Here is a 14261-nt window from a genome sequence, read left to right as displayed (position 1 = left end):
TACTGAAAGTGACTACAGCAAGATAGGTGGTTTAAGGTGGGATACATCTGATTGAAACAACTCCTATCACTATGGGGGATTGTTTCTTTCTTATGGCTACTAATGGTTTTTTTGCTGGTTACTTGTTTTTTACTTTGGTTGACTAAGGTTCTGAGGTTTTCGTTTGCTGCCTCGGGGAGCATCAGTTTGAATACTCAGTAGTTTCCAAAGTGTTAAAGAAATTGGTGGTATTAAAGGATGCACTGCCCATCCACTCTTGAGGCTGCTTCCTGGCAAAAAAAAAAAAAAAAAAAAAAAAAGGTGCCCCGCAGATTTGAGCTCTGATTGAGAGATCTAGTAAGTTTTTCACAGTATTTAATAAATTGATATCATGGACAAGAAATCTGAAGGTGCAAAGCACAATGCACACACAAAGCTCTTTGTATTTTGGCAGCATGAAACTGGAGTTCATATTGGGATAACATTCCCATCTGAGGTAAAACTGAGTGTTCGAAATCCTTACCTAGGCAGAATCCACATTGACTTCAGGGGATACTTTTTCCCAGAGAATGGCTGTGTAAAGAAGGTCAGGACTAGTTGTTTGTCCCCTGCAGCAATGTTGTTTCTCTGAAGAGACTTCCAGCACCTGTGATCAGGGATTTATTACTGCTGGTGAATACCAGCAATCAGGTGTTGGTCAGTCTCACTTTGACCTTCAGGAGGCTGTTTCCATCTTTTCTTCATATCAGCTTTGGAGACAAGCAAACAAAGAAACAAAATAAAACAAATAATACAGCCTAAAAAGCTAAGGCACAAGCCACAGGCTGGGTTTCTGAGAATTTGACCCATTTAAACCTATTTCTTCAGTACCTCCTGAAAGGCAAAGCCTGTGCCAGCACAGTCTGCCCATTTGTTAGCAAACCCATGGCTCAGGAGCATGGGGCTTTAAGCAAAATCTTCAAACACAGACCCACCATGGGGATTTGAGGGGAAAGGAACAGCCAGTAACTCACCAGTAATAATGCTGTTGTCACTCTCCCACATCACCTCCAGTTTCTCTTCTCACTGGTAGAACTGGGCAGTAGAAGGTCCTTAACCCAAAGCAAATGAAAGCCCTTTCCTGTACTACCATTGCAATGGGCCCTGGGCTGAAACTGTCCCTCAAGAGAGGCTCCAACCAGCTGGAAGCACATTTGCCAACAGTGCAATTGATCTTCAGCTGCCTTTAGCCTAAAGAAACTCTTTCAGACATCTAAAATCGCATCTGATTTCATAACAGACTCCTCTGCAATCCCCACCACTTTGCCTGCTCTCAACCCTGCCCAAAAAAACCCCCAAAACCTAAACCGAAAAAAGCCCACCCAGACCTACTTGTGATGAAGAATGAAGTGGCTCAGAAGAATAAGTTGATTTGACACCTCCTCCTGCAAGTCCTGCCAGCCAGCTCCTGCAGCAGCCTTGCTCTGCAGCACCCTGTAAGCAGGATCTGCAGCTAAGGCAGGGGAGAGGGAAGAGGTGGAGGAGGGAGCAGGGAAGGCTGCTCACATAGAAAGCCAGGGCTATTCCTGCTGCCCACCCTGGAGGCACCACCTCTGCATCAGGCAGGAGCATCAGAGGGAGAATCTGGCTTTCTGGATTTAACAAGCTCACTTTTCCTTTAATTGAGGCCCTCAGGCACTACTGTAGTCCACCTAATGGCACTAATCATTAATGAATCTGAAATAGAAAGGCTGAACTGTTCTCTCTCTCCTTAGGTTGTCAGCCCTTCACAGAACTTAGTGGGTTTCACTGGGCAGGACAGCAACTGCACAGATTTTAAAAGGACTCTGGAGAGGAATAGGGCTGGAACAGCCACTAATCCATTCATCCCTAGACTGTGCAAACGAGCCAAAGACCAGCAGTAACTGGCTGCTTCCTCTGAGATGTAGATATAGGCACCAAAAAGTCCTGCCAGAAATGGACACTGCACCTTATTTCATACCATGCCTCCCTGCTCCTTCCACAAGCACCAACCAGTTTGCTCTCACTACCACCCAGATTTTTCTTCAGTTTTGTGTGTCCTGGCTCAAGCTTTTGCTCACAGCACAGGCCCACTCCATCTCCCTGTTACAACCTTTGAACAGATGGGAAAAGGTCTCTTTCTATTTATTTTTTTTTCCTCTTAAAGCAAAAATAATCGACCGCCACCACCCCAGCCCAGTGCTGGCGGGGTCTCGCCGTGTCGGAGGGCAGCCCGGGCCGGGCCAAGGTGCAGCTCTGCCTGCAGGGCTCAGCCAGGCTGCTAAAAGAGGAAGGAAGGGAGGGAGGGGAGGGAGGAAGGCTGCAGGAGAGCAGCCGCAGGCCAAGCACGGGTGCATCCAGCGCTGCCGGGGAAGAAGGAGCCAGCGCTCTGCAGCCCTCCGGGGACTGCGGGGCTGCGGTTGCTCAGTCGGAGCTGGGAATAGGAATTAGGGCAGGCAGAGCCGCAATGGCTGCAACTCTTCCTGATTATCCAGCCAGCTAGAAATGCACTGGCTTGTTTGTTTCAGCTGCGGGTTTTTCCTGTTGATCTGCATTTATGTTTTGTTTCGTTGGGGTTTTTTTTCCCTTTATGCGTGTGTGTGTGCGCATTTCCTTTTAAGCAGGAATGATAATTTTAGTGTGGTCACTGTCAAGGTTTAAACGCTCTTCTGTTGCGTTTTTCCCCTCTCCAGTTCACCAGCTCACGTTTTCCCGGGAGTTAAGAAGGGATGTGAGAGGCTTGAACCTCTTCCAGCTCTTGCTACAGCAGCCGCTGCCTGGGGCAGCAGGACCAGCCTGGCAAGAGACAGCCCAGCCTTTCCCGCAGCCTTTACAAACCCTACAGGTGCAAGGCGGCAGGAGGCAAGTCCAGTACACTCAGTCCTTTTCTGGGACTTGGCGGAGGGCTCATGTTTCCTTGCCCACACAACATGGCAAGGCAGAGCAACCATCCATCCCTGCGGTCGAGAAAATTAAATACATGAAATCGACCATGGCACTCAGGCTTCAGCAGCGGCCCTTGCAAGGAGCAGAAAAGGGAACAAGCAGTGCCTTGCGCGTTGGGGGGCTCTTATAAAATGAACGGGCGGGAGGGAAGGGAGAGTTTGTTGGTTGCTCGTGCTCCCCGAAAAAAACCACGGAGCTGCAGGCGGGAATAGCCTCCCTTGCCAGTTTGTCCAGGGGGAGCTGAGCCGGCGGCAGCGGGGTTTGCTGCCGTCCCTGCCGCCTGTGCGGGAAATCCCGGGGTGCAATGCAGGCTGGTGCATCCCGGCCAGCTCGGCAGGCCCGCTGGCCGGCCTTGCCCCCGGGGTGAGCTCCCGACAATTATTAGCCCAAAACAGCAGAGTCCAGGAGGACTCAGAAGGGAGGAAAGGGGCCCGGGAAGCACCACCGGGCACCCTCCCCACCCGCTCCGCTGTTTTTCACTGGTTTGCCACCCTTTATTATTCTCCTCAGCGGAGGGTTAATTGGGGGATGTGCTAATTACGGAGAGACTATTCATTAGTAATTGAACTTCACACGAAGATAACTCGAGTCCGCTAATGAGCGGGAAATCGCCCCCTTATTAGGGCGTTTCAGCTTTCTTCTGTGGGGTGAGGGGAAGCTGGCAGGCTCCCTTCCATCGTGCTCCGACGGACGGGCACCGTCCAGCAGCCGGGAAGGCGGGGGCGGAGCGGGAGCACGCCCGGAGCCGAGCCGGGGGATGCGGGCAGCGGGCGGGACCGGCGCCCGGGCACCCCGGGGCGGAGCGGGGCGCTTTGCCCGCCGCTGGAGGGGGTCCCCGGGGCTCAGCCGGCACAGACAGCAAGCTGAGGAGCCCCTGGCACCCCAGCAAGGGCTTCCTCTCCCCTCTCTCCTCGGCATCTGGCATTTCGTGCTACAGGAAACCGTAACAGCAGCGCCTGACCTCATGAATACAGAGATGTGCAGAGAAAAATCAATTTAGGTCTAGATCCTCTGTGGGGAGGGAAAATAACCCAAACCATTTAAACAAAGCTCTGCTCTCCAGGGTTTTCCTTTTTCTTTGGTGGTGGTGGGGATTGAATCTAGAGGGAGGGCAAAGTAAAACGAAATTCAAGCAGACCTGTGTCTGCCGAAGCGAGGCTGAGCTCTGCAAAGCCCCCCCAACACACGCATAATGTATTTTATCATTAAAAAATCAACATTGCTTCCAGTGGTAAAGGCGCCTGGCTCCAGTTCCTGAGCACATTCGTTGCTGGGATTCAATCCGTTTGGGAAATGCAGATTGGCTTGCGACCCACTGTTTGATTTATGAACTGTTACATTTGCTATTGCTTACACATTACATTGCGGACCTTGGGAAAGGAGGGAGCAGGGAGAGGGGGCGAAGGAGGGACTCTGCCACCCTACACATTGGCAAAGGAGAGCAATCGCACAGGCAACGGCTCCCCGGCGGAATAAATCACCTCGCACCAATTCGTGGTCCCTACCTCCCCATCGCCCACTCGCCCACCCACCCACCCCCGATCGCCAGCTGGGCTCTCCTCTTATAAGCAAAAAGGACGTGATCACTATTTGATGTATATTTCTTTATAAAGGCATCAGGCGTCTATAAATAGCCGAGGTTAGAGCAGCTTCTGCTGCGAAATCAATACCCCGTCCCCCCTTCCCCTTGCTCCTTCGGCTGAGCTGCCTTATTAATTATGAAAGGGCTCCTCTGCGCCCCGGCTCCGGCTCCGCAGCCTCCTCCTTAATGGTGGTCGCTGCCTTCCCTCGGCCGGGGCCGGGCAGCGCTCCGCGCCCGCGGGAGAGCCGCGCCGCCCGCCCCGCGCTCCCGGGAAAACGGGAAAACGGGAAAACGGGGCTGCTGCGGCGCGCGGCTTCGCCGGGAGGAGGAGGGTGGGAGGGTTTACAGCATGTTTTTAAGGAGCAAAAGAAAGGGGAAAGTAAAAAGAGAAAAAAAAAAAAAGAGAGAGAGAGAAAGGCTTCGACTAAGCGATTGAGGCACCCTGTCCTTGTTTGAACTGAAATTGCCGTGCTCGTCAAGGGATGGGTTCAAGATTTAGACTTCCTCGCCTTAAAACCCCCGTCCTTTCCAAGATACTCTAGGCATATTTTATAAAAAGGACGACACCCTCATTTCAAACAATAATTTTTATTTTATACTTCTGTCTATACTTTGTAGCAAATCTTTTTTTGTTATTTTTTGCTGAATTGACTTTATAATAAACTTTTGTTTAAATTACATTTTTCTTCTCTTTTAAAATCAAGGCTCTTTTTTTTTTTCAAAATCATTTTGCTGTTGTTATTTTTTTTCCTTTAGGTTTACATTTAAGCCCCCTTTTTGTGATCTCTACGGTTGGATATTCAGGTATTTTACTGTTATGTGTAACATCTAAAACAAAGAGGAGGAAAAAATTAAAGGCAGTGAATTCGGAAAGATGCCTTCGAACAGCAAGTAAAGGTAAACTCTCAGAGATGTTAGCAGCATTCCGTCATTCCTCCGGGCATTTAGATACATCTTTCTTTCTCTTGCTCCTTCCTTCCTTAGCTGTTCGTTTCCCTCTCTTTCTCTCCCTCTCTCGCTCTCTTTTCCCCTTGAGGAAAAAATGTTCTTTTTTATTTATTTTTAATTTTTTTTCCCAGTGGAATGACCAAAAAAAACAAGCGACTGTGGAGGAAAGATGAGAGATTGTGAATTATTCACCATATGCTTCACACGTGGACATCTACCTTGGATTTCTCGCCAGTGCCTTTTCCTGTCTGCGGTTTTTGTTCTCGCCTCGCACACTGCCACATTTTTAGCGGAGCCCGTGGCTCGCCGGGAGGTACCCGGCCGATTACAGCCTTAGCAGTAGGTGGCCCAGAGCCGTTCCTGAGATTGCGTTTGCACAACGAGGGCTCGAGTTAGTTTCTTTATATTTTTCTCTATTTTTGATTCGAAGCGATAGTAAAGCTGAGGTCCGATTTGGGCTGCGCGCCGCTGCCTGTTTGGTAAGATTTGGCAAATAAAACACAAAAAAAAAAAAAAAAAAAAGGAAAAAAAAAAAGGGAGAACGCTTCCACAGTCCTACATGGGTGTTTCACCATCATCAGCCACCACCACCACCATCATCATCATCATCAACCACAGAAAAGCACAACGTCCCCAAAGCAACGGATGGACACTTCCTCTATAGATCCAGCACATGGAGAGGGTGTGGGTGTGAGTGTGCTCGCCCCCCTAGAAAGGCAGCCAGGTCACTAGGGCGGCCCACAGAGCCGCCAGGAGCAGGGGCAAGGCCGGCGGGAGGAGGGACGGTGCCGCGCCGCTGCCGCCTCCGCACAGTTCAAATAAGCTGCCTTGGAAATCGAGGTTTTTGGATTCCCGTCTCAATTTCTCCCAGAGGTCTGTCGCTCCTTCCTGGCAATCGGTGAGCGCTGTGAGGGTGCAGGCGTGGAAATCATCCCAGTACCTGCAGCAAGGGAGAGCAGCCGGCGTCAAAAGAGGCACGCACCCACCTTCCCGGGGAGGGGCCGCCCTCGCCCCCTCCTCCGCCGGCGCAGCCAGCCGGGCGTGCCGAAAGGGGAGGCTGGGCCGGCGGGGAGGAGCCGCCGGCTGAGGGTTCGGGGGTCCCCCCCATCCCCAGCCCCGCCTTCGGCACCAGCCCTGTCAGGGTGCTGCAAACATTGCTCTGCCGGGTTTCTGGCGGAGGGGTCTTTGCCTGACGGGGACATGCACCCCTCGGCTGCCAGGAGCCAGCCCAGGAGCCCGCGGGCTCGTCCCGAGGGTTTCTCGTCACGGGTGGGAGCGGGCAGATGGGGGTGGGAAAGGCTCCCTTTGGGGTGCGGCGTGTGGAAACCCCCGGGAGGGATTCCCCGGGGCGGGAAAAGGCCCTTACTGCAGGAAAAGCTCAAGGGGGAAGAGCAGGAGAAGCAGGAAGGGTAGGAGAAGGAAGAAGGAGCATCTTCCGCTTCGCACCGACCCGCAGCAGGGCAGCGGGAACCACCCCTGATCCGTGGCCAGGCGTCTATAGGCAGGGAGGAGATTCGCTTTTCTATAATTATTTCCAGCTATTCGCACAAATTTGTCCCCCGCTTTTTTTTTTTCCCCCCCAATTCCTTTCTTCACGAGGACTGGACCGGCGTTTGTCGCCGGGGCAGACACCCGTCTTCCCATGGACCGCATGGGGAGGATAGTGAAGGATCTTTCCTCTCCATGTCTGGGTTATGGAAAATCACCCCGAATCTGCCCTCCGCCTTCTTTTCCCCCCACGCCTCAAGGCAGACGTCTGCGAAACTGGGTCTTGATTTTCTTTATTTTCCTTTTTTTTTTTTTTTCCTTTCCAAAGTAGTCCTACTGCCTCTAATTTATGAGCACTCTAAGCTGGTTGTAGACTCCCAATGTTTGCTACATTTGTAATAAATAATGAGATACTGAGAAGCCAGAGTCTGAGAGTGTGCCTCTCCTGCAGTATTTCTGCTGTAATTGCATCTCCCAAAGGAAAATTAAATCTTTCACCATCTTTTTTCAATACACATCCCGGCACAGGGCGAAGGCAATCGGATGGTGGAAGGTGGACGGGAAAAGGATCTTTCTTGGAAAAGAGTTATCTTTAGAGATCAGGATAACATCTGATCTGGCACTCGAGGGCACAAGATACCATATCAGGACCCTGCTGCCCCTGGTTATTTATTTCTGTTGCAGGACACAAAGTAAACAGCATTTACAGGAGGTGCCAGCCTTTTTAGGTGTTTGAGGGAGAGAGGAGTGGTACAGAGTCTCTTCACACTTTTTTTCCTTTCCTTTCCTTTCCTTTCCTTTCCTTTCCTTTCCTTTCCTTTCCTTTCCTTTCCTTTCCTTTCCTTTCCTTTCCTTTCCTTTCCTTTCCTTTCCTTTCCTTTCCTTTCCTTTCCTTTCCTTTCCTTTCCTTTCCTTTCCTTTCCTTTCCTTTCCTTTCCTTTCCTTTCCTTCTCACCTTCCCATTTCATGTCTTCCCATTTCCTGATTTTTGCGGAGCAAAATAAAACCCCAAAACTATTCTAAACTTATTTATATCTAAAGATACTATAGAGACTATCTCGTTTCTAAATATTTATTTTTTTCTTTCCTTTTTTTTTTTTAACGGAGGGATTTTGTACTGAAAAAGGAAAAAAAACCCACCTTGTGCTGCAATCCTGCAACCGCCTTTTTTTTTTTTTTAATGTGTGTGGTTTGGGTTTGGGGTTTTTTTTGTTTTGTTCTTTTGTGGCGGTTTTTTCCTTTTTCCTCCCAGACATATCGAAAATGCTCGACTTTTCCTCCCTGTGCGGGACATGATTTTGCAAGGCAAGCTCTTTTTCTCCTCCTAATATTTTTGTTGCTGTTGTTATTGCTATAATCATTATTATTACTACTATTATTAATAATATTATTGTTATTATTATTCCTCTTTATCGTTGCCCTTTCCTTCCTGTCCCCTCTGTGCCAGGAGCAGGGCGAAACTGGGAGCAAATGGTTTTTCCCGGGGCCATGGAGGTGGCAGGAGAGAGCTGGCGCTGGGACGGCCGCCTCTCTGCCGCTGGGCGATTCATATCATGACAGGGCCCTTCCCTTTTTAATTACGTTTTGTTTTCCCAGGGGCCGCCTCCCCAGCGCCGGCTGTGCCCGGCCGGGGCGGGCAGCATCGCAGCGGCCTCGGGGGGAGCCCGGAGCCCGCAGGGTGAGCGAGTCCCGCAGGCAGCAATAAGGAAAGGGATAACGATCCCCGGGCCGCTAATGTCAGCACCCCAGTGCGGATGGGGGGAAGGGAAAGAATACGAATGAGGAGCTAAGGAGCTAATTAGGGAAAAGAAAAAAAAAGAAAAAAACCCGAAAAAAAACCCAACCAAAACAAACAACCCCCCCCACCCCAAAAAAACCCCAATAAGCAATAAGAAAACAAACCAGGAAAAAAAACCCAACCAAAAAAAAAAAAAAAAACAAAAAAAAAAAACAAAAACAAAAAAAACCAAACCAAAACAAACAAACCTCAGATTCATGGAGGCAAAAAAAGAGATAGGGAAAAAAAAAAAAAAAAGGAGGTTGTAAAAGATTCCCTCCAGACTTCGCTGTTCCCCAAGCCCGGCCTGTCCCTGTGACAGTGAGCTTGGAGGGACCCTGGAGCGGAGAATCCAACCCCAAAGCGTAACCCCAAAGCGTTACTTGTGTTCCTTCCCTCCTTCCCGCCACCATCCGGCCTCGCCCCCCTCGCCCAGCCCCGGGTGACCCCCACTGTCCCCCCGCGGCCCCGAAGAAGAGAGGAAAGACCTACGCGCAGATCGTTTGGAGATTTCTCTTGTCGTCCAGGTCCTGCGGGTAGTTGGCCATGTTATCGCCCAGCCGCAGCAAACAATCGGAGAAGCCCCTAAAGACCGCATCGCACCGCCCCGCCGCTCTCACCGCCTGCACCAGGTACGCTGCGGGGCAGGGGCACAGGTCAGGACTCGCCTCTCGCCTTCTCCTCCCGCCGCCCGCCCCCAGCCCTTGCTAAAAGCGCGACCCGGGGCAGGAGAGGAGCGGCGGGACCGAGCCAGGCTCGCCATCGCACTCGAGGAGGTGAGCCAGGGGCTTTTCGCCCTTTGCTTTTTAAGTACCGGAGGGTTCGGTGTCTGTGGATTAGCGGCGTTGCTTTCATTAATTTTTTTTTTTTTCCTCCCTTTTTTTTTTTTTTCTTTAAGGGGAGAGGAGGAGGGGAGGTGGAGATGCGCTGCCTGCTTCTCCCCGGACTTGATCCTTTGTTAGAAAATTCCTCCTGGAAGCAGCAGGAGCGTTTCTCCGTACAAACGCAGGCGCACGCACACGCTCCCTACTGCCCAGGTCGCTGGGCAAACACCGTGCAAGGCGCAGCGGGAAAAAAAAAATTAAATAAAAAATAATAAAAAATCACTAGAAAGAGCTGCGATAGAGACACTCAAAGAAGGGACAGTGACATCACGCAGACACCTGCGGGGGTGCCGAGCCGGCCGTGCCTGTGCTGGGGACGGCAGGGCGGGACCCGGCCGGGGCGAGCCCCGCTCCCCCAAACCCGCTGCCCGGGCATCCCTCGGGATGGCTCCAGCCGAGGGCATCCGGCTCAGTGCAGCAGGAACCAACACAAGAACAACCGCCTGCAAAGGCGGGAAGAAAATGAGTTACGGGCTCCTCCTGCGTGCCCTGAGAGGACACGGGACCGGACGGGACGGGACGCGGGACCCTCGGCAGGGCGTGTGTCGCCGCACGGCATCCCGCACATGCCGGGGTACCCGGGCACGGCCGCCAGCCGCCCTCCTGCCCGCGGCGGGAGGGAGCCGGGGACGCCGCGGTGTCCCTAGGCCCGGGGATGTCGCTGCGGCCAGCGGGGGCGGGAAGGGGCTTCCCCCGTCCCTTGAGGAGGAGCCCCTTGCCGCCCACACCGTCGGGCGGGGACGCCTCCCGCGCCGTGTCCCCAGGGAATGGCTGTGACGGGTTTGTGTGTGCGTGTGTTTCCTTGCCGGGTACCGGTTACAGGCTAAATGGCTGACTCCAAAAGAGACTGTTTCAACCCAAATCCTCCTCTTGCCGTTTGATTCATCGCTAACATGACTTGGTGGCCACTCCCCTCTACACACACACACACACGCACACACACACCAGCACCAGCCGCCACATCAAACCCCCAGCAGGCTCCAGACATTGGCTGCGATAGGAAAAAAAAAAAGGAAAAAGAAAAAAAAAAAAAAAAGCCAGGCAAACAAATAGAGAAGAACCGAAGACCATCCCGAGGGTAAAACCATGTCCTATAAAACCCGCGCCATCTCGCTCCATCAGCTACAGCGGAGGGGGAGTAGCCACGAATTTCTGCAAAAAAGTGTCGGGCTGGGCTGAAAATCCGGGGTTCGAAGAGGAGCCCTGCCCCAGACTGGGGCCGGGGGAACGGGCAGGGTTGGCGGGGGTCACGTTTGGGACCAGTGGTGAGCCGAGCATCCCTCGCCCCCGAGGGGCAGCCTGGCCCTGTCTGCCCGTGCCGCCGCCTCCGCACGGGGTATCCCCGGCTCTAAGCTGCCCCCAAACCCGCCAATAAATTAAATATATATATATATATATATAAGGAAGGGGGAAAAAAAGGAAAAAAGCAAAAGCGGATAGACACGGTTCCTGTCTGGTTCAAAGACAACGGGATTTCTCATGAACTAGGTCGCTTGTGCCTTGCCGTTGCCACGACCTTCCACACCCCGCACCCCCGCTCGAAGACAGCAGCGTGCAGCAATGTGCAATGCAGCAGGACCGCAGGAGCCCTCCGTGACGGGCCGGGCCCCCTCCCGAAACCCATTCCCGTTCTCCCAGTCCTGCGGCTGGTCTATCCCTCCTGTCCCTTCCGCGGAGATTGAGCCCACTACAACCCCCAGCTCGGTCATCTCCCAAGATGTCAGGGATTTCGGACAGCTCCAATCTCCTATGCCGAAATCCTAAATAAATAAATAAATCATTCCCGCCCGCCAGCCCGCCCCCCCCCTTTTTTTTTTTTTTTTTTTTTTTTTTTTTTTTTTTACGTCCCGGTGCATAGACATTTTGGGAACGAGCCGAGCATCCATTTCACACGAGCCTTTACCGGGGACGGGGCAAAGCCGGTGGCCCTTCGCAAGCCCCACACCGACAGGCAGAAGCTGATTCCGGGGGTGGGGAGGTGTGGAGGAGGTGGGGGGAAGGTTACCCTAAATACCGAAGGAGGAGCAGAGCGCAGAAAAGCCCTCCACGAGCTTCAGAGCTGTCCCCTTTCAGGGCACCGCAAAGCCACCGCACCGCCACCATCCCTTCGGTGTGCAGCAGTATTTGGGGGTAACTTTCCAAATGACTGCTCATGCTCATGCCAGCCCGGGAACGGCATTTCCCAGCGACTCTAGCTGCCTTTTGAAATTTGAAATAAAATCCATCCTCGGCTGAACCAAATAAACACAGCAGAAAGAAAATCTTCCTCCTCCTCCTCCTCCAAATGAATGAACGAACACACAAACAAAAATTGCAAGGATTGAAATTAAGGATAACATCCAAATAAAGCCTCCCCCCTTCTTTCTGTGACAGTACAAAAAACTGGCCTTGTGAAGAGTTCAGCCTTATTTAAAATGAAATGGTAATACGAATGTAGGGGTTTGCATCATTTAACCACATTTCCCAGAGGTCAACATTTCGTTGCACTATTTCTTCACACCCTCCCCCCCCATCTTTTATTAGATGAATAAATGTTCAAGGGTTTTTTTGCCTCCCTTTCTAATTCTCCCCTCCTTTTACAATTTTTTTTCCTTCTTCTTTCTTTGTTACCCATAAAATTCTGCAGAGGTTTTCTGGAGAGGAGTGTGACCGAGCAAAAGGACCTCTAAATAGCAATGCCGATCTTTTTTTTTTTTTTTTTTTTTAATTGTATCAGAATTCCTTTGCAGGGAAATATTTTCAAAGAGCTGTTCACACCTGACAGTCTAGATAATAAAAGACGTGCTTTAATCCCCTTTTCATTAAAACCCAGTTTTGGGTCATGCTCGGGAAACTACATATCCAGCAGATAATCTTTAAAATTTGCCTATAGAGGACCAAAGTGGTCATTAACTTGGAGATTGTTTAATGTCCGTAACTAAAAAAAAAAAAAAAATCTCAGGAAAGAAAGGTATAAAATGAACCCGAGAGCAAACCAACAAAAGCAACCGGCTGAAACCCCAAGATATTGAACAAAACCGGCAACAAGCACAGAAAATACACACCGGCATGAAAAGAAACCTGTTCTATTTTAAGTAACAGCATATATAGAATTTTTTTGGACCTGCTCGATTTTTGACAGGTCTTCTACAAGCACAAAATTAACGACTGGGCGGTGGGACTCAGCGATTTTTTAAAGTCATTTTTATTTGTTTAATCGCTGCATTCCAGTTCATTATTTCCTTTAATTTAGTGATGGGTTTTCTTTGGTTTTAAGATGCTCTACGAATGGGAAAACGTTCTGGTTCCCAAAGGGAGACCTTCGCTTGTCCCCCTGATTTTCTGCAAAAAAAACCCAAAAAACTTTCCAGCTAGATCTCTCGCAAGACATTTTGTCTCCGTTCTTATTTCTCTGTCCCTCGGGGAGAGGAGGAAAATTTCTTAGCACTGGAGTCACCAAACTGTAAGTGGAAGGGAAGGAAGGGGACATCCGAAAACCAGATACAAACGCAACCGCTCGTGGGGACCGAGAGAAAAGGAGGGAAAAGAAGGAAGAAGAGGCGGAGGGAAAATAAAAAGCGAAGTACGAGCGAGCATGCACCGCTTTAGGAAAACGAAAACCAAAAGTGGTCTACGAGGAATCAGCACCCGGCTCGCTTTCCCGCGGGCTCCCGTGCCCGGCGAGCGCGGCGGAGCGCGGAGCTGCGGCGGCGGAGGGAAGGCGCGGAGCGCAGCGCGGGGTCCCGCAGCCCGCCCCGCACCGCACCGCACCGCCCCGCAGCGCGGCCCCCCGCGCGGGCTATCCCGACGCTCCGCTCCTTCCCGCAGGCTCCAGCCGGGCTGGGGCGCGCACAACTTGACACGGAATTTGGCAGTCCACTTACCTATCTGCACAGCAAGGATCAGAGAAATATAACTGCCGTTCAACTTAAGTCCCATCCTACATTTAGTAAAACCATTTGCGGCTGCAGATCTTTAAATAGTTACTTTGGAGAACGTGGGGGAAAGCTGAAAAATAGACATTGCCAACAAGTTCCGAGCAGCGGAGGACTTTGCAGACAAGGGGGGGAGACAAGAGGAGAAGGAGAGGAAGAGGGAGGCAGCGGGAGAGGGCGAGGAAGGCTGGCTGGGAATGGTTCGCTCCATTAGGAGGGGGCGGAGGAAGTACAGCCTCACGCCCACCACCGGCCCTGACGTGGGGGGATGACACCGACCGGGTTTTTTTCCCCCCTTCTTATATTTTTTTTTTTATAAATGTGCACCTTGGAAGAGGAGCGCCATTTATAGGCATCACAGGCTGGATTCACCCGCTCTCCCCGTGTCCCCCCGCCCCATAAATCGCCGAGAAACTCCCCCCGCTCCCCGCGTTCCTCCTGCCCCGTGTGGTGGCGATGGGGGCGGCAGCCGGGACCGTCCCCCCGGGGCGGGAGCGCTGCGGGGGCGGGAGGGGACACACAGACACGGACACACAGACACACAGACACGCACGCGGAGGAGCCGCCCCCCGGGGGTGGGGATAGCACGGCAGGGCCCCCCCGCCCCCGGGGCCGCCCCGTCGGGGCTGGCCGGCCCGGCCCCCGCGCCGCGCAGGGGGACAGGGACGTGCGGGGGTCCCCTCCCCCTGCCCGCCCCTCCCCCACCATGACGTCACCCTCGGGCTGAGGTTTGGGGGGGAGCG

At 52.1% G+C, this 14261-nt stretch overlaps 1 protein-coding gene across 2 annotated transcripts; it reads right to left on the bottom strand.

Moving 5' to 3' along the window:
* Positions 1 to 5079: 5079 nt before the first annotated feature.
* On the bottom strand, positions 5080 to 14052 carry NRN1 (neuritin 1). 2 transcript variants are annotated; one of them, XM_064425541.1, is made up of 3 exons: positions 13468 to 14052; positions 9213 to 9357; positions 5080 to 6395 (listed from the first exon to the last, which is right to left on the bottom strand). In XM_064425541.1, exons 1-3 carry the CDS (start codon positions 13520 to 13522, stop codon positions 6164 to 6166), a joined length of 432 nt encoding a protein of 143 aa, XP_064281611.1. In that variant the 5' UTR covers positions 13523 to 14052; the 3' UTR covers positions 5080 to 6163. The 2 variants fall into 2 exon arrangements, with proteins under 2 accessions (XP_064281611.1, XP_064281604.1); XM_064425534.1 differs by lacking the exon at positions 13468 to 14052 and adding an exon at positions 9884 to 10455.
* Between the last annotated feature and the right edge of the window lie 209 nt (positions 14053 to 14261).

The sequence above is a fragment of the Passer domesticus genome, chromosome 1 (genome assembly GCF_036417665.1).
Source record: "Passer domesticus isolate bPasDom1 chromosome 1, bPasDom1.hap1, whole genome shotgun sequence".
Taxonomy (NCBI): Eukaryota; Metazoa; Chordata; class Aves; order Passeriformes; family Passeridae; genus Passer; species Passer domesticus.
Note: the sequence above shows the minus strand (reverse complement) of the source record. Positions and strands in the feature narration are given on the sequence as shown.